The 18,393-nt window shown below is 39.1% G+C and overlaps 1 protein-coding gene across 2 annotated transcripts in view; it reads right to left on the reverse strand.

The window, feature by feature from the left end:
• Positions 1 to 18,393, reverse strand: part of ell2 (elongation factor for RNA polymerase II 2) — a 110,955-nt gene that overhangs the window by 60,460 nt on the left and 32,102 nt on the right. Inside the window, exon 3 of one of the 2 annotated variants that reach the window (XM_072583240.1) lies at positions 3,769 to 3,890. In XM_072583240.1, coding sequence (XP_072439341.1) covers positions 3,769 to 3,890 — 122 coding nt within the window. Of the gene's footprint in view, positions 1 to 3,768; positions 3,891 to 18,393 lie in introns of those variants that run through there. The other variant, XM_072583249.1, reaches the window with a different exon arrangement.

The following is an 18,393-nucleotide window of genomic DNA, read 5'->3' on the forward strand; positions in this document are numbered from 1 at the left end:
TAAGGCTAAAATAACTCCTTCTGACCCAATAACCACTTCCACCTAGAAAGATAAGAGCAGCAGTTAAATGGGAATGCAAGTTTCTCTCTAAGCCACTCAAAAATATATCCTTCCCTAGGTCAAAATCCTGGAACTCTCCCCAACAGCATGTGGATCAACTTACACTAAATGAATTTCAGTTCGAGGTTGCAGCTCACGATCACCTTCTCAAAACTAACTAGGATTGAACAATCAATTCTAGTCTAGCTAGCAATGCCCAGATCCCATGAACAAATACTAAATATGTTGACTCTAGAGTGTCCCTTGGGCTCCTAATGAGGAGAAAAAGTTGAAGTAGTACATGAGCAACGGATGAACAGAACTTGAGAAAACACACAGTAGAGCTTCTAATAACCTCAAGCTCATAGTACAATGTGATAGGTTGGATGTAGATCACTAATGGTATCGAATTTTAAAAATCATTGATAAGTTTCGACAGAACAGCTGAAGCGGGGCTGAACTTACACATTACTATGGAGATGAAGGGTGGAAATTTACACCAACAGCATATTACGCAGCTTTTGACAAAGGGTCAGTTAGATTCGAAACGTCAGCTCTTTTCTCTCCTTACAGATGCTGTCAGACCTGCTGAGATTTTCCAGCATTTTCTCTTTTGGTAGCATATTATGCTATTTTGAGATGAAATTGCATCATTCGCACTCTTTGTAGTGGTCCTATTTATAGGTCCATTTATTAAGATCAGCAGTTGAGGTACTTAGTATTGACTCAAATTAAAACCCCATTCTGATATCTACCCTCTTCCTGTGCTGATTACAGTCTGCAGCCAGTTAAGGCAACCGTAAGAGGCACTAATGAGACTTAGAAACCCTGCCTTCTTTGATGTCCATGACACAAGACATTCAGATGCCACAGCCTGCAATGAACGGAGGCTGAGAATGAGAAAGGAAATTGTCCAACAAATTTAGGCAAGAAAGTCTTTACTGATCTAGTCTCTGCTAAAAATAATTTTGACCCTGGTCCGATATACGTAATTTAAAGTCTAACTGAAAGGTATAAATCTTGTGGCAACTTCAAAGATCAAGTCTAACAAAGCAGTGACATTGGAGGGACTACAAAAGAGATTTATTAAACTGAATCCTGGGATGAAGGGCTTCAAAGTCCAGAAGTCGGAAAAATTCTAAATAACAGACTTGTTCGAGCAAGGTTGCAACGATTAGCCAAGCAAATACAGACCAATCTGTTTTACTTCAGAACAATTAGTAGTCACAAAACAAAATGTGGGTTGATTAAGAGGCAGCATGGAGTTCTACAGGGGAAATTGTATTTGACAAAATTGCTGGACATTTTTGATGAGGTAACAAGAGTCAATGAAGGTATCACTATTGATGGGTAAGTCAACTACCAGAGGTGTTTAATACAGTGTCACACGACATTCCTGAAGAAGGACTTTTGCCTGAAATGTTGAATTGCCTGCTCCTCAGATGCTGCCGGACCTGCTGTGCTTATCCAGCACCACTTTAATCTAGACCCTGATCTCCAGCATCTGCAGTAATCACTTTTGCCTAGTGTCACAGACAGGAGAAAAGTTATAGCCCATGTAACATAAGGGATAGTAGATTTGAGAATACAAAATTAGCTTAAATAATACAAGAATATTTTTAAGGCTAAAGGAAGTGTCACTACTGGGTCCCCTGCTCTTTCTAATATTAATGATCTGGGCCTGTGTGTGTGCAGGGGACAATGTCAACATCAAAAAGTTTGGTGACAATAATTGGAAGCAATGTAAATGGTGAGGAAGATAGTGTAAACTTCCAAAAAGAACATTGACAAATTGGAGTGGATGGGTGGATGGATTGATAGATTTCAAGTGATTGCAAAAGGATCAAGTGTAAGATGAGGGGAAAAAAAAGCTTTTCCACAGTGAGTGGTTAGGTTGTGGAATGCACTACCTGGAAGTGTGATGGAGGCAGGTTCAAGTGAGACATTCAAGATGGTATTGGATTAATTGGATAAAAATAATGTACAAGAGTAGAAGGGAAAAATAAACATAGAACAGTACAGCACAGCACAGGCTATTCGGCCCTCAATGTTGTGCTGACCTTTCATCCTACTCTAAGATCAAACTAACCTACATAATAGAACAGTGCAAAATTCGGAGATGAATATTAATGATGCTCATTTGAAGAGCCAATGGAAAAACAAAGACCAAATGCCTCTTCAGAGCTGTAACAAATCTGCCATTGTGATTAACTCAGGTTGTAACTTTGCTCACTGAGCTGGTAGGTTTGTTCTTATGAGAGCAAGCTCAGTGAGCAAACTTACAACCTGAACCTCAACGTGAGCTACCAATCTTCTCATAAATCGTGATTAACTGCTAAAAAGTTTGGGGCTTTATTCATTGGACTGTAGAAGAATAAGGAGTGATTTTATTATAATATACAGGACTCTGATCAGGCTTGCAGGCTAGATGTTAAAAAGATTAGTGTGGGAATTTTAGATTAATGGGGACATTACAACAGGAAAGACAACATTCATTTTAAATAAAGGTACAACATAATTCCTTAACTCAACTCTAGTTAAGAGAAGGTAGATTTTTGAAATATCGGAGTTGATAGTTCTGATGAGCTGGCTTGAAAGAGTTAAAGACAAAAAAAACTGCAGATACTGGAATCCAAAGTAGACAGGCAGGAGGCTGGAAGAACTCAGCAAGCCAGGCAGCATCAGGAGATGGGTTACACCCGAAACGTCAACTTCAGCACCTCCTGCTGCTGTCTCACTTGTTTTCTATCAGCCTCCTGCCTGTCTACTTTGAAAGAGCAGCCATTATTCTGTTGAATGATGAGGCAAGCTCAAGGGACCAAAAGGCCTAGTTATGCTCCTATACATCTTGTATTCTTATGGAAATCCTTGAAGGCAGGGTCAAATGTTGGAAGATCCCAATGATAGGCAAGATATGCTGCCCATACCATTTAGAAATCTGAAGTTCATGCAAAAGTACCATGCCTTTTTGAACATTTAGAGATTGTCAGAGTCCTAATAATCTAAGTGATACTTTTATTGGAGGAACTGAACCACAATCAAATGGATAGGAGACAGTTTCAAACGTAAAAATTTTGGACTTTTTTTTTGCTATCAACCAATCCATTTTATAGGCTAACTCTGCAGCCAAAGGTATCAACTACTTATCCCAATGAGGGCACATTTTCAAGCCAGATTAGAGGCAAAATGTGTAAACTATTGTGTAATTCCTGTCTTCCAGATTATTGTTTCACATGCTAGTTTGAAGCATCCAAGCGCCAGGGTTTGCTAATTTTAATACACAGGTTTTCCCAAATTGAAGTATGGGAGTTTTTTTAAATTGCACAACAATTGCAAAAACAGTAAGAATGTATATATTTGACATCAAAATAAGACTGCAGCAACAAGATTAGATTCTTGAAATAATTAACTACTCAACAATGTGACTAGGTAATCTTTTATTCTGCTTTTATCTGCAATGACTGAGAATGATTTAAATAACCTACTGGATTCACGACACTGAGCAAATTCCAAGTATCTACAAACATACCTTTAGATCAAAAATGTGTCAAACTAAAATCAGAGTGTAATAGAATACATATCCCAAATTTAGGCTTGGCCATTTTTTGGCTAAGTTAGCTGCCTGAATCATCAGTAACTGAGCTGCGACATATATAACTGAATAACAATATTTCAATGAGTCTTCTCACTTGAAGTAAGCCATGGTAAAGAAAAGTCAGTTTACAGTACCTGGAGATATATTGCTGGACACAATCAAAACTTCCCTGAGGGTTATCTTTTCCAACATTGGATACATAAAAGTCAAAATTTCGTGTGTCGTTGTGGGCATCTGTTCTTGGAATCTTTATTAACTATGGAGAAAGGAAAATAAAACTAGCAAAATGCTTTAAAAAAACAAAATTAGATTTGAAGATTTTCATTGGGTAAAAAAAAAATCAACCAACCAACATTCCTTTTCAACACAGTGCTTAGAGAACAATGCTACCAAAGAGGATGAAGTATCACTAATGCGATTTATACACAATGGACTGGCTGAAAAAGGGACTCTGCTGCCACAAGTGGTCGAGATTACTGTTCTATGAAGTTGCAGCTTTCTGGTAATAAGATTTCTCTTAAAGAAATAGAAATTTCAACTTAATTTACAAGGTACTTGTTTGTTCGATCTTAAGAGCTCAGTTGCATAATTAGCACTGCTGCCTCACAGCGCCAGAGACCCGGGTTCATTTCCCACCTCAAGCAACTGTCTGTGTGGCGTTTGCACATTCTCCCCATTTCTGCGTGGGTTTCCTCTGGGTGCTCCGGTTTCCTCCCACAGTCCAAAATGTGCAGGTCAGGTAAATTGGCCATGCTAAATTGCCCGTAATGTTAGGTGAAGGGGTAAATGAATGGGTCTGGGTGGGTTGCTCTTCGGAGGGTCGGTGTGGACTTGTTGGGCCGAAGGGCCTGTTTCCACACTAAGTAATCTAATCTAAAGTAATCTAATCTCACCAATTTAGCTTTCTCCTTATCAATAATTTTAATAAATCACCCCAAGTGCAAAGTGGAAGAATCAATGTCCATTCCCAAGTAAGCATCTATTTGTATGTAAATACTTCTGATATGGTTAACCAAGTGAAAAAAAATGGTTTATTCTTTATCCTGTGGGACCATAAATATTTAAGCCTGTCTCACCATTCTCAGTGGTTAATCTCTACCTCAACTTTGTTACTCAAACTTGAGCCACACTTTTCATGCCCCTTACTCCAACAGAAATCTTTCAAGCTTAGTCTAAATCTTAAAGTTTATTTGGGCTATCATGTACAGCATTGAATGTTTTCCAGATTTCTATTATCTTTTGACCTGACTCCGAAGTGGCCTAATTCAAATCTAAATTTTCAGCATTTGCCTGGCAGAGTACATAATTTCTATAAGTGACCCAAATTTCTTGTGGCTTTTAAAAAGATTACTGGATTAGCTCAAAGGTAAGCTTGCGATGTTTAAGCAACATCTACACATACTTTGATAATCTTGTGATTAACTAGAAAAGTAAAAGAAAACAATGAAACTTCAACAGTTTAACATTTATATGAACTTGAAATATAATTTTCAAGTGGAAATTTTACAGCTTTCTCAATATCAGGTTCAACTATTTAAGGGATTGAGGCACTTTCGCTACCAATGCATTTATTCCAATCCCCACATGCCAGGCCTTGTTATCAAATGTCAAACAGTGTGCCGGTCAGGCAGCATCTGAGGGGCAGGAGAGTCGACGTTTTGGGCATAAACCATTGATCAGGAATGTGGATGGGTGGGAGTGAGGGGGAAGTGTGCGCTGAGATAAGACAAGAAGGTGGGGATGGGGGTGGGGGTGGGGGGGCAGGGGGAGTGTGGTAGTTGGGAAGGGGATAGATGGATGCAGACAGGAGGGTGATTGTGATAGGTTGGTGGGGAGGGTGGAGTGGGTAAGTAGGAAGGAAGGAAGATGGACAGGTCAGACAGTTCAAGAGGGCTATGCTGAATTGGACGGTTGGATCTGGGATGAGGTAGGGGAAGGACAGATTTGGAAACTAGTGAAGTCGAAGTTGATACCATGTAGTTGAAGGGTCCCAAAGCGGAAGATGAGTCATTCTTCCTCCAGTCATTGAGTGGCTTGGATTTGGAAGAGATGGCGGCCCATGAGTTGCATGTCCTTAGTGGAGTGGGAGAGGGAATTGAAGTAGCTGGGGTTGTTAGATGTGTGTCTCATATTCCTTAACACAGTCCACAGGTTGGTGTTCTGTCTCCCCAATGTGAAAAAACAATCCCTTATTCCCATTTCCTCCACCTCTACCGTATCAGCTCTCAGGAGAAGCATTTCCACTCCACGACATCCCAGATGGCCTCTTGCCAGAACTGCAATTTTCCCTCCGATGTGATGAACAATGCCCTCCAGTGCATCTCCTCCAATTCTTGCACCTGTGTCCTTGAACCCATCCCTCCAACTGCAACAAGGACAGAACCCCCTGCTCCTCACCTTCCACCCCACTAATATCCACTATAGTGCATTATCCGCCACCAACAATCAGACCTCAATACTAGAGGCATATTTCCCTCCCCACCCTTATCTGCATTCTGAAGAGACCATTCCCTCCACGACTCCCTGGTTAGGTCCACATCCCCCAAAAATCCACCCTTCACTCACACCACCTTTCCTTGCTGCCACAAGAGGTGTAAAATCTGTACCTACACCCCTCCCCTCACTTCCATCCAAGGCCCCAAAAAGGACCTTTCCACATCAGGTTTTGGGGAGTCAGGAGGCAAGTTACTTGCCACAGTATGACGAACCTCTGATCTGCACTGGTAGCCACTGTTTATGTGGAGAATCCAGTTGAGTTTTTAGACAGTGGTAACTCCCAGAATGTTGATAGTGACAGTGATGGTAACACCATTGAATGTCAAGAGACAGTGGTTAGATTGTCTCTTATTGAAGATGGTATTTGCGTTGTGCAAGTGTTACTTGCTGATAAAAAAACCACACCCACTCAAGAATGTAACTTAACAGGTTGAGGAAAATTAAGATTCAACAAGAAATGCTAGACTTTCCAATGACAGTCAAACTGAACTTTTAAAAATCTGCATGTATCCTACTAATTTTTAAAATATGGTTGTGAATATTCAATGTAACTAAGTAGTTGGAAGTATTTTTCTTTGGACAAATGACTTTTCTTGTTCCTCTGAAGCGAAAGGGAAGGATGGATGGATGCAGGGGCAGAAGACAGAGCTGGAGAGGAAGGGAGGGAGCTAAGAAAATAATAAAACCATAAGGTATAAGAGCAGAATCGGGTCAAGAGTACTTATGAGGTATTTTAATCTCCAAATGTAGACTAAGACGACAGTGGTATAAGGAGCAGGGAGGGTCAAGCATGCTTATTGTGCACTCAGGAAAATGTCTACAGCAGGATATATCCAGTCCAAGAAACAAGGTCCTACTTGACCTCGCTCTCATGAACAAATTGGGCCAAGTAGATTAGGCATCGGTGGTGGAATATTTGGGGGGGCGGATGGAAACGGGGGAAAGAGAGATGGGTGGGAGGAAAGAGAAGTGGGCAGGAGTGAGCGCGAGAGCGCGCGCAGGGGGGAGGGGTGAGATAAGTGCAGAGACAATTTCAATGTTTGCAGATGATACAAAACTTGGGAGTATTGTAACCTGCAAGAACAGTACAGGAAATCAAAAAATATTACCAGGTTGGGAGAGGACAGATAAGTAGCTGAATTTCCATATGGAAAAGTGGGGGTGATACATTTTGGTAAAAAGAACAGAGTAACAGTATAAACTAAAAGCTATACTCTATAGTGTGCACAAGAGCAGACACCTAAATGCATATGTTTACAAGTCATTAAAAGGTATAAACAGGTGCAGCATCAAAGTTTGGTACGTTTGAGACTCCAGATAATCAATCAATTTAAAATAAATAGTTATCAAGAGGATAAGGTGTGAAGAGAAACTATTTTTATTCATGCAGCATAGAATATTTTATCATAGGGAAGCAAAGATCAATGCATGGTTCAAAAACCAAATTGGATAATTAAAAGAATAGACATGAACTAGATTTAATTCAGGATTGTTTTACTAAGAACCAGTACAGACAGTGCACCAAAATAGCTGCTTTAAAATTACAAGGTAGGCCATTGACTATCTTTTAATTCTAATATTATATTGTCTAATGGGAAAGTAATAAGCTTCCACTTAGCATTCTGCCTTAATAGTGTAGCTTGGATTGGGAACTGAATGGAAAATAGATCTTATTACTCTGCAGCATAATTTTTCCCAAAATGTTTAATAGTTTCAATCAATATAGACTCCTACATCAATCACAAATTTTAAACACCATGCATTTACAAGAATGCATCTGAACAAAGAGTGAAGATTCATACTTTGATCAACACTCATTAGACTCTTACCACGAAGAATAATGCACAACTTGTATCTATTTTGAGCAGTACTGAAACAAACGAAAATACTTCTCTTTCTTTTATTGAGGTTTTATGGCTCCAGCAAATAAGTTTGCACACCGGTTAAAGCTTTTAGGAAAAGCAAAGGTGAATTTAAACAGAATTTGTTTGAATCACTACTTGGAACAGTCACTACATAGTCAGGTTTAACTGCATGCACTAATTTTCAGTAGCATTAAAAATATACCCAATACAGGCAAATATACTTCATGGGCATACTCCTGTAACTAGTCAGACACTTGCAACCAACTTCATTCACCCAAATTTAGAATTCTGACACAGCACGATTATAAAGCTTATCTGTTTATAAAATAGACACAAACAGTACTTTGCCTTAAAATGATTATGGAAAGTGCTGACTCAGGATGTGCAAGACCGACCCTGGCTTCCTTTTTAAGGGTGCAGTAGGCCTGCTGGATCTTTTGCAATGCTTTTCCCCTGCCTGGTTGGAGCTGCTGGTATTTATTACACATGGTGTCTATTAATGGACTGAGGTGTTGATTTAAATTGATCAAGCTACCTTTAAGGCTGCTCACTACTCCCCTCGCCATGAAATGCTGATGTTTCCAAGATATGTCAACCACACAGTTTCACATAATTTACACACTATTTTAATAAATTATCATAGGTAGTAACCAAAGAAAGCAAGCAAGCTATGTTTTTGTCATTGAATATCATTTTGCTTGATAACTCAAAAAAGATATAGTGCAAATCCAAATGACACAAATGATTGAGACGGAATGCCCAGTATCAAGAATGTCTTAAACGTACACATTAAAACCCGATTAGTCACATTTAGATTCTCAATTAGCTGGATATGCAGCCTTTAACGTTTTGGTAATACTGACAGAAACCTAGTGTGCAAGATTCAGTGATTTAAGCGATGAATTTAATTAAATGAGACCAAAACTTCTAAATATTCAATGAAATTGCCCCAACTCTGTGCTTGGTGTGAAGGATATCCGTGTCGAGAATTTCAAAGTGCTTGCTTCAGAATGTCTTACATTTGATCATAAAGTTATTTGGGTCTTTGTGAAGTGAAAGCAGAAGTTAATGGCAGATTTGCAATTTCACATCCGACGAGTGAATAACCATGCATTAATCATCAAGAGATTCAGGAACTTAAAACTGATCTTTTGGATTATTTTCAAATTGTTAAATGAAGGTTATGTCGTCTAGTTATTAACCACATTTGTGCACAATCTTGAATACTTAAAAATATTCTCATCTGCTGAGTTTTGATCACTGCTGAGATATTGTTTTACTGGTTTTTACCAATGAAAAGCCACAGCAAAAAAAAAGTGAGCATTGTAATAAGTATCTGAACTGACTCAGTGCTATACTAGAAGCAGCAGCTACAAGGCCAATGCTCCAAGAGGTGACTTCAGAACAAGCTTGAAATCATTTTCAAGTTCCCAGACAGCCCACTGGTACATCTGGTAATTGTTTACATTTAATTTTAATGCAAGCAGAGAACAAACAGTCCCTGCCAACATTAAAATTTATCACTTGCTCAGAAGCCAGTGACTGCAGCTTTCAGTGTGCATAAATATATGCACACATCTCTGCTATCTCTGGACAGAAAGTGGCAAAGGACTTAATTAGCTTAGGATGTGCAGTCCATTTCTATGAAAAATACTATTACTTCTTAAGAGACCGGATGAACTACCTCAGGAGAACCACCACATTAAATGTTAGCAATGTAAAGTAGCACCACAGTAAGAAAAAGCAATGTCCTAGGTGGGGCCAGGACGGTATATAGGTGTATATTAGGTTTACAGTACATACTTTATGATCAAGGTTTGATAAATAAGGTTGGTGAGTTGCAAGTAACCGCAGGGAATGTTGTTGTAAGGATAAAAACAGAGAGGCAGGTCTGAATATTAAATATTCCTGGATTTGGGTAAGCAGAAACTGTAGCAGAAAAAAATGGGCGCAAATTATAGATGTCAAGGCTGAATATCCAAAGTTCACAGGGGAAGTGAGAAAGAAAATACCAAATGCAAAGAAAATACAGAGACAGGCAGCTAACAAAAATGGAATCCAAATCTTTCACTGGTATATAAAATCTAAAAATGAGGCGGCCAAGTGGGGACCCAAAAAGGGCTTGGCATGACACTACTTTCACTTGACATGGGTGTCATTGGTTGGTGAACATTTGTTGCCCATCCTTCATTGCCCATAAGGTGATAGTGACGCACTTTCTTGAACTGCTACAGTCCTATACAGTGCTATTAGGATGACTTGCAGGATTTTGACTGAGTGACAATGGAAGAATTAAATATGGTTCAGCATTCGGTCAATGTGGGCTTTGAGGAAAACCCATGCATTTGCTTCTCTTGTCCTCTGGGAGGTCAAAGATTGAAAACACTGTCAAAAAGCTTTATTGAGTATCTTAGTCGATTATACATATTACGACTGCAGTACATCAGTGGTGGCATAAGTAATGAATATTAACAGTGGATAGAGTGCGAATCAAGCAGGGTGGTTTGCGCTGAATGGTGTCAAGCTAGAGTACTGTTGCAGATGCATTCATCAGACAGGTGTGAGATATTCTATCACAGTCCTAACTTGTACCTTGATATATGGTGGACAGCCTTTGTGGAGTCAGGTGGTGAATAATCAGCCTCAGCACTCATACGTCCAAACAAGTTCAGTTGTTGGTCAATTGCAAACCCAGAATGTTGATACCAAGGGATTCTGTGATGATGACATTAAATGTCATGGGGAGGGTTTGATTCCATATTGTTGGAGATGGTCATTTCTCGCAAAATGCTTATCTTAGATATACATGACCAAAATTCAATAATTTTCCAATGATGTAAAACTTGGATGTACCACCTATTGAGAAGATATGGAAAGACTTCAATAAGGTTGAAGAAGCTAAACAAACTGATGGAGTGGATAGGTGTGAAACTGATGAATTTTAATTCAAACAAGTGTGAAATAATAGTTTATATTATCACTAATGAAATAAATGATAAGGGAGCTCATGTACAATAATGGTAGCATTCCTACCTCTGAACCAGGAGGCACCCCAGAGGTGTGTAATAACATCTCTGAGCAAGCTGATTCGGAAAGAAATATGAACTAAGTGGCACAACTCCAGAGTACTAGAGGAACAAAGAACTGAGGAATACAACAGCCACTCTTCCTGTCTGACAGGCACTAAAGGCTCTTTCAAAGAGACCTCTGGAGTATTAGAAGTTTGTCTCATGACCCTCTGGAAAAATGATGGCAGTCATGTGAATTATTTTTAAATTAATCAACCTGTGTCAATGTTACAACTGGTTAGTGGCACAGATAGGACTTCATCCCAATCTTCTGGTCAAGAGGCAAATGGCAAGAGTGTCACTTGGCATGAGACTCATTTTCCTCATGGACCCAGTTACTTTTCCACCACTTGATTAATGTGCCACTTCTCCCATGATAAAGGAAAGCTGGCTGCCATGTTTTTAGCCATGATGGACTACATGAAATCCAGCTGACTATGTAATTTTGGTGTCCATATTGAAGGAAGGATTTACTTGCAATCATTGCAGTACCAGAAAATGCTCACTACCTTTATCTCTAGGATAATGAGATTACGTAAATTCAGTCTATATTCTCTGGAATTTAAGGTAAAAAGGGACTCAATAGTGTAGATGTTGGTTTTATTTTGTTCCCCCACTCCCTGCCCAAACTGGCTAGGGAACCGAAAAACACAGACAGTCTCTGTTCTAATTATTTGTCCCCTTATCCTGAGAGAGTCAGAAATGTGCAGCAAGGAAACAGACCCTTCAGTCTAACATGTCCATGCCAACCGGATATCCTAACCTACTCTAGTCGCATTTGCCAGCACTTGGTCCATACCCCTGTAAACCCTTCCTATTCATATACCCATCCAGATGCTTTTAAAAGTTGTTATTGTACAAACCTCCACTACTTCCTCTGGCAGCTCATTCCATATATGCACCACCCTTGGTATGAAAAAAGCTGACCCTTAGGCCTTTCCCCTCTCACCTTAAACCTATGCCCTGTAGTTTTGGATTTCCCCCACCCTGGGAAAAGACCTTGGCTATTCACCCTCCCATGCTATTCATGATTTTAAAAGGCTCTGAAGGTCAGCCCTCCGTCTCCAACACTCCAGAGAAAAAAGCCCCAGTCCCATTAGCCTCTCCCTATAGCTCAAACCCTCCAATCCTGGCAACATCCATGTCAATCTTTTCCAAAGCCTTTCAAGTTTTATAACATCCTTCCTATAAGAGGGAGACCAGATTTGCACACAACATTCCAAAGGTGGCCTAACCAATGTCCCCGTACAGCTGTTATATGACCTCCCAACTCCAATACTCAATGCTATGTCTAATGAAGGAAAGCATACTAAACATCTTCTTCACTATCCTATCTACCAGAGACTCTACATTGAAGGAACTTTGAAACTGCACACCTAGGTTTCTTTGCTCAGCAACACTCCTCAGGACCTTACCATTAAGTGTGTAAGCAGAGCTCCGATTTGCCTTTCCAAATTAAATTAATCAACCTGTGTCAATGTTACAACTAGTTAGTGGCAGCACCTCACATTTACCTAAAAAAATTAAACTCCATCTGTCACTGATCGGGTCATGCGGAGTTATCAGCCTTTACGTATTTTAAGATGTCCACCACCATCTCCTCCTACTCTGTAATACGGCCATTTTTCACAACGTCGCAATTTATTTCCCCATGTTCCATATCTTCCATGTCCTTCTCCAAAGTATACACTGTCAAAAACTTGTTTAGTATCTCCCCCCTCTCCTACAGTTTCATACACAGGTGGCCTTACTGGTCTTTAAGGGATCCTATTCTCTTCCTAGTAACCCTTTGTCCTTAAAATGTATTTATAAAATCTTTTGGATGCTCTATAACTCCATTTGCCAAAGCTATCTCAGGATGAAAAAAACCACCATTTCGACTGGGGGACAACACATCTATCCTGGGACAGGCTAAGCAAAGACATGCCAGAGAATTCCTAGAGGCCTGGCACTCCAACCACAACACCATAAACAAGCACATAGATCTAGATACCATCTATCAACCCCTCAGAAAATGAACAGGAAGTTACATCACCACAAACTCCAGGAACCCCATCCAGGACCGACATATAAATAGAAAGCAGGAGACAAAGCTTCGCTTCACTTGGAGGTCGCCACTGATGATGTTACCTAGCCAGGTAATGAAACGTCTGGATATCAAACCTATAGCTCAGCGAGCAAGCCTACACCCTTTTCCATCCCTATTTAAAAACTAATAGAATTATTGTCGCTGGCCCCAAAGTGCTCCCCTACTGACACCTCCGTCAACTGCCAGGCCTCAGTTCTCAAGAGTAGGTCAAGTTTTGCACCTTCTCTGTAGGTACATCCGCATATGGAACTAGAACACTTTCTTGCACACACTTAAATTCCTCTCTATCCAAGCCCATAATACAATGGCAGTCCCAGTCTATGTTTGGAAAATTAAAATCCCCTTACTTTACAACCCTCTCTCTCTTACAGATAACTGGGATCTTCTTACAAATTTATTTCTCAATTTCCCACTGACTAAATGGAGGTCTGTAGTACAATCCCAATAAGTGATCATCACTTTTTCTCAGTTCCACCCAAATAACTTCCCTTGACATATTCCCAGGGAATATTCTCCTTACATACAGCTGTAATGTCATCTGTTATTAAAAATGATACTAACCCCCTCTCTTGCTGCCATCCCCTCCCCTTTATCTTCCTATAGCATTTTGCATTCTGGAATATTAAACTGCCAGTCCTGTCCATCTCTGTGCAACATCTCTAATTGACAAAACATCCCAGTCCTATGCTCCCAACCATGTCTTGAGTTCATCTGCCTCCCCTGTTAGGCCACATGCATTTAAATGCAGTTTAATTTATCAGTCCTACCTCATCTTTGCTTTGTTCCGACTTGCCCTGTTTGACTTGCTCCTTTCCCCAACTGTACCAGTCTCAGACTGAGCTATTTCCTGTCTCCTGGAGTTCCAATCACCCCACTATACGAGCTTAAATCCTACAAAGCAGCTCTAGCAAATGTCCCCACTAGTATATTCGTCCCACTCCAATTCAGTGCAATCCGTCCTTCTTATATAGATCACTTCTACCCCAAAAAAGATTCCAAAAATGTGAACCCTTCCCCCCTGCACCAGCTCCTCAGCCATACATTTATCTGCGCTATCCTCCTGCTCCTACCCTCACTAGCTCATGGCATTGGAAGTAATCTAGATATTACTACCTTAGAGGACCTCTTTAAATTCCTAACTTCTTATATTCTCTCCTCAGGATCCCATCCTTTTCCCTTTCTATGTTGTTTGTTCCAATGTGTAAGATGAAGGGCTCCAGCCCAAAACATCGATTTCCCTGCTCCTTGGATGCTGCCTGACCTACTGTGCTTTCCCAGCAACACACAACTACAATGAGCTCCTGCTGATCTCTTCCTTCTTTGAGAATATTCGGTGCCCTCTGATTTGGCACTAGTTCATCAACACTTCATTCGGATTTCTTGCTGTGGCCGTAAAACTGTCTACCTATGCCTCTAACTAGAGAGTCCCCTATCACAATCGATCACTTGGAATCTGAAGCATTCCTCGTTAAATTGGAGCCAGTCCATCCTAGATTTCACAGAGAGTCCATCACCACCTACTGTTTCTAAAACAGTATACTTGTTTGAGATAGGGATAGCTACAGGAAAATTGACGTTTCGGGCAAAAGTACTTCAATTTTCCTACTCCTTGGATGCTGCCTGACCTGCTGCACTTTTCCAGCACCACACTCTTGACTCTAATCTCTAGCATCTGCAGTACTCACTTTCACATAGGTACAGGTTACCCCCACATGACCGGCTTCGCCCTCCTACCTTTCCTGGAGGTGACCCTTATACCTGACGATATGTGCTTTTATCTCTCTTCCTAGAACTGCCATCCCATCGCCCCCCCCAGCTTCTGTAAATTCCTCATTGCCTCTAACTGCCATTCCAACTGATCCAATAAGATTCGCAAACACTTCCTGCAGACACAATCAGTAAGTCTCCCTAATCACCTACATCCAACAGGAAGAGCACATCACTTTACTAAAGACCATCTTTGCACCTTAGTCTACAGACCTAAAAAAAGCGCACAATCTTACTGCTCTAAAACACACTGCTTTAGGCTAACTTAGTGCCTATGTTTTATATTTTTGAAACTTAAATCAAGAGACATATTAACCAAAAATAATCCACTCTTCTATTGTACATTTACAAAGAACAGAAAGCTTATACTTTAAAACTGCTCACTTAGCTGCTTTGATGCTGTGAGCTTGCCAAACAGATTTCTCCAAGGTCAGCTGTGAATTTCATTGTTCATTAATTTTTCTTAGACATACTCAGATTTCCAAAGATATCTGAATTCAAACAGCAGATGCAGTAGCTGTGCAGACTCATCACTGGGCCAGAAAGCAGTGGAGGTTTCTTTCTTGTTTGAATTTTGAAAAGTAATGAAGTGCTGTTTGAGTATCTTGACCTATTTTACTTCTTTCAGGTATCACATCAGATTAGGTGGTCATTTAATTACACTACTATTTGCAGATATTTCAAATTTCTGTTGCAGATGCCTCTATTACAACATCAACCATAAAAAGTCACCCATTGGTTGTGAAACATTGGGTTATTGAATGAAAAGGTTATAATATTTCTGAATATCTATAATGCCTTTGGGACTTGAACCTACCCTCCTGGTCCACAAGTAGGGACACAATAAGAGTCCCCACAAGAAAGTTATAAACTTGTTCAAAATTTTACTTTATAATTAAATTAATTATATATTGTTACAAATGCAATGAAAGGAGTGCACTGATAATCAAGTCCCACTACTCCACCAGTTGCTCCATCAGCATCCAATTGCTGATGCCAATATCAAAATGGCTAGTGGCTTTCATTCTGGACAATCCAAAAACAGAAATTCAACTTTAAATAAATCAAATTGTTTATAAGCTATAAAAGTATTCCTAAAGCAAGGTGAAAAATACTGCACAATATCTATGATCTGGAGTTAAAACTATATCGCTCTCATCCCAAACATCACAAAAAGACCTTTTATCAAAAAGAAAAAAAGACAAGAGAAAAATACATGTTGCGTAGAGTCTGGAAATAAAGGATAGGCGATGACTTCTCTCATCCACTGGGTTTCCTGTCAACAAAGTTGAATTGCATTCAGCCGTAGATCTGGGTTGACCTGGGTAAAAATCCTGGAATTACCTCCAATGACATTCTAGGTTTACTTATTGAACAGACGGCAGCAGTTCAAGAGATAGCTCACCAACAGTTTCACGAGGACTACGGGCAGGCAATAAATTCCAGTCCAGCTAATAAAACCCTATGTCCCATAAGTGAAAAAAAAGTAAGGCCGTAATAGATTCTTGATTGACATGGGACTACACAGGAAATGGGATGTGAAGCAGCAATCAGGATGGATGTGATCTTATGAAATGGTGGAGATGGCTTATGGTACCATGTGGTTTCACCCTGCTCCCAGTTTATATGTATGAATGAAATTAAAGTGCAAAATAACTTTGTGAAATAAATTAGTGTTTTCAGTATTTCCTTCTGTATTCATATGTACGTGCTCTTTCAAAGATGGTTTGTAACTACTCCAACAAGGATATTTGCTATGATACATGAAATGCATTTGTCTATTTTTGTACTCACGCATCTAGTGTAGCTCATCTCCAAACACTCACTATGTCCATCTTCTAACTACATGTTAGTCAACCTAATTTTCTGCAGCCTTGCATTTTTCTTTCCAGAAGAGAGTTATGTTTTGATTAAATGATCAAAAATACAGACGACCTTTTCTTTTCTAAATATCAGTTTATCTTGAAATTTCAAGAACTTCCATTTATCTCATATGTACACAAATTCTTTATGCACAAGTCCTAGTATCCATAATTCAAAACATCACCATTTCCTCCAGATTTTTTTTATTGTTAAAATACTTTCATTCTCTCAAAATTACTTCTATCGTCATCTTTCTGCTAATTTCAGCATCACACCTAACATCTTCGATTAGCATTTGTCATAAAGTAATGAAGCATTTATTGCTTCCAATGCAATACCATCCATTTAAATCTACAAAATCAAGTTTCTGCTCAATATTCCGAACTATTGTTCTTTTTAGTGCCAGTACTCAACCTACACACTAATTTTTTAGATTTTAACATGATTCAGGAAATTTTCTATATCCTGTTCTGATTCTGCAAATTTGGTATGTTTATTCTATTCACAGATTGAATAACATCAGGCCTGTTGTACTCCTTTGTTCATTTTTAAGATTTGATCTATTATCTAGTCTGAAAAAGTACTCTGAATGTTTCATTTTTACCATCAATACCAATCAATTAACATACCTGGTAGCATTGCATAATAATGACAAGGTTTAAATTTCAACTAAGTATTATTTCATATGTAAAAATGATTGGACCTGGGCAATAATTTAGAATGTTGTTTGAGTATCTGCATTAAGACTGCAAGGCAGTACTATATTAAAAAAGTGTGCCTTTTGACATCATGTCTCTATGTTTAAATAAACACCTGATCAGAAAATTTGGCATATGCACAGCAATAAAGCAGCTCAAGGTACACAGGGATGATTACCAATTGACAAGCATAGGCTGACTTCACATTAGATGAAACAAGATTCAAAAGAAAATTAATTCCCTAAGCATTTCTTTCAGAATTGAAATGCTTAAAGTTCTTTCCAACAAAGAACATTTAGTGTGGAACATTTTATTAATCAAAATTTATTTAATTAGTACATGACTTGATGATATTAGGCAAGGTAATTGAAAGCTTGGTCTTAAATGAGCAAAGGAGATAGGCAGATGTTAAAACATTTAGAGAAGGAATCTCAGGGCATTGTTAAGGGAGAAAGTATGGGGAAAACAGGCCTACTATAAATGTTAGGGTGAAGTGAGTCAGGAAATTGGAGCAGAGGCTAGAATTGGATAAATTCAATTCTGTTATGTTTGTTATCCAAGTTAGGCAAGGACATGACTAAAAAAATGAAGATGAAGATAACAATTTTAACTGAAAATGCAATTGGAGATGCTGAATAACTGGAAGCTCAAAATAGATCAGAGACAGTTAATGGCAGAGCTAGATTCACGATAGGATTGTAGGAGATTGAGAATTAACATGAAATATACATAATATTGACTAAAAGAGCAAAATTATAAAAGTTCTGAATTGAGAAAGGCATGGCAGAATGTTTCAACAGAAGAAAAAAAAGTCAATGATCTGCAAATTCTTTAGATTTACACAAGCAAATGCTCTATATATGTTAAATATATTAGAAACATCTCCTATAGCACATTATTTCTTATAAAACAT

Source organism: Chiloscyllium punctatum, chromosome 2 (assembly GCF_047496795.1).
Source record: "Chiloscyllium punctatum isolate Juve2018m chromosome 2, sChiPun1.3, whole genome shotgun sequence".
Taxonomy (NCBI): Eukaryota; Metazoa; Chordata; class Chondrichthyes; order Orectolobiformes; family Hemiscylliidae; genus Chiloscyllium; species Chiloscyllium punctatum.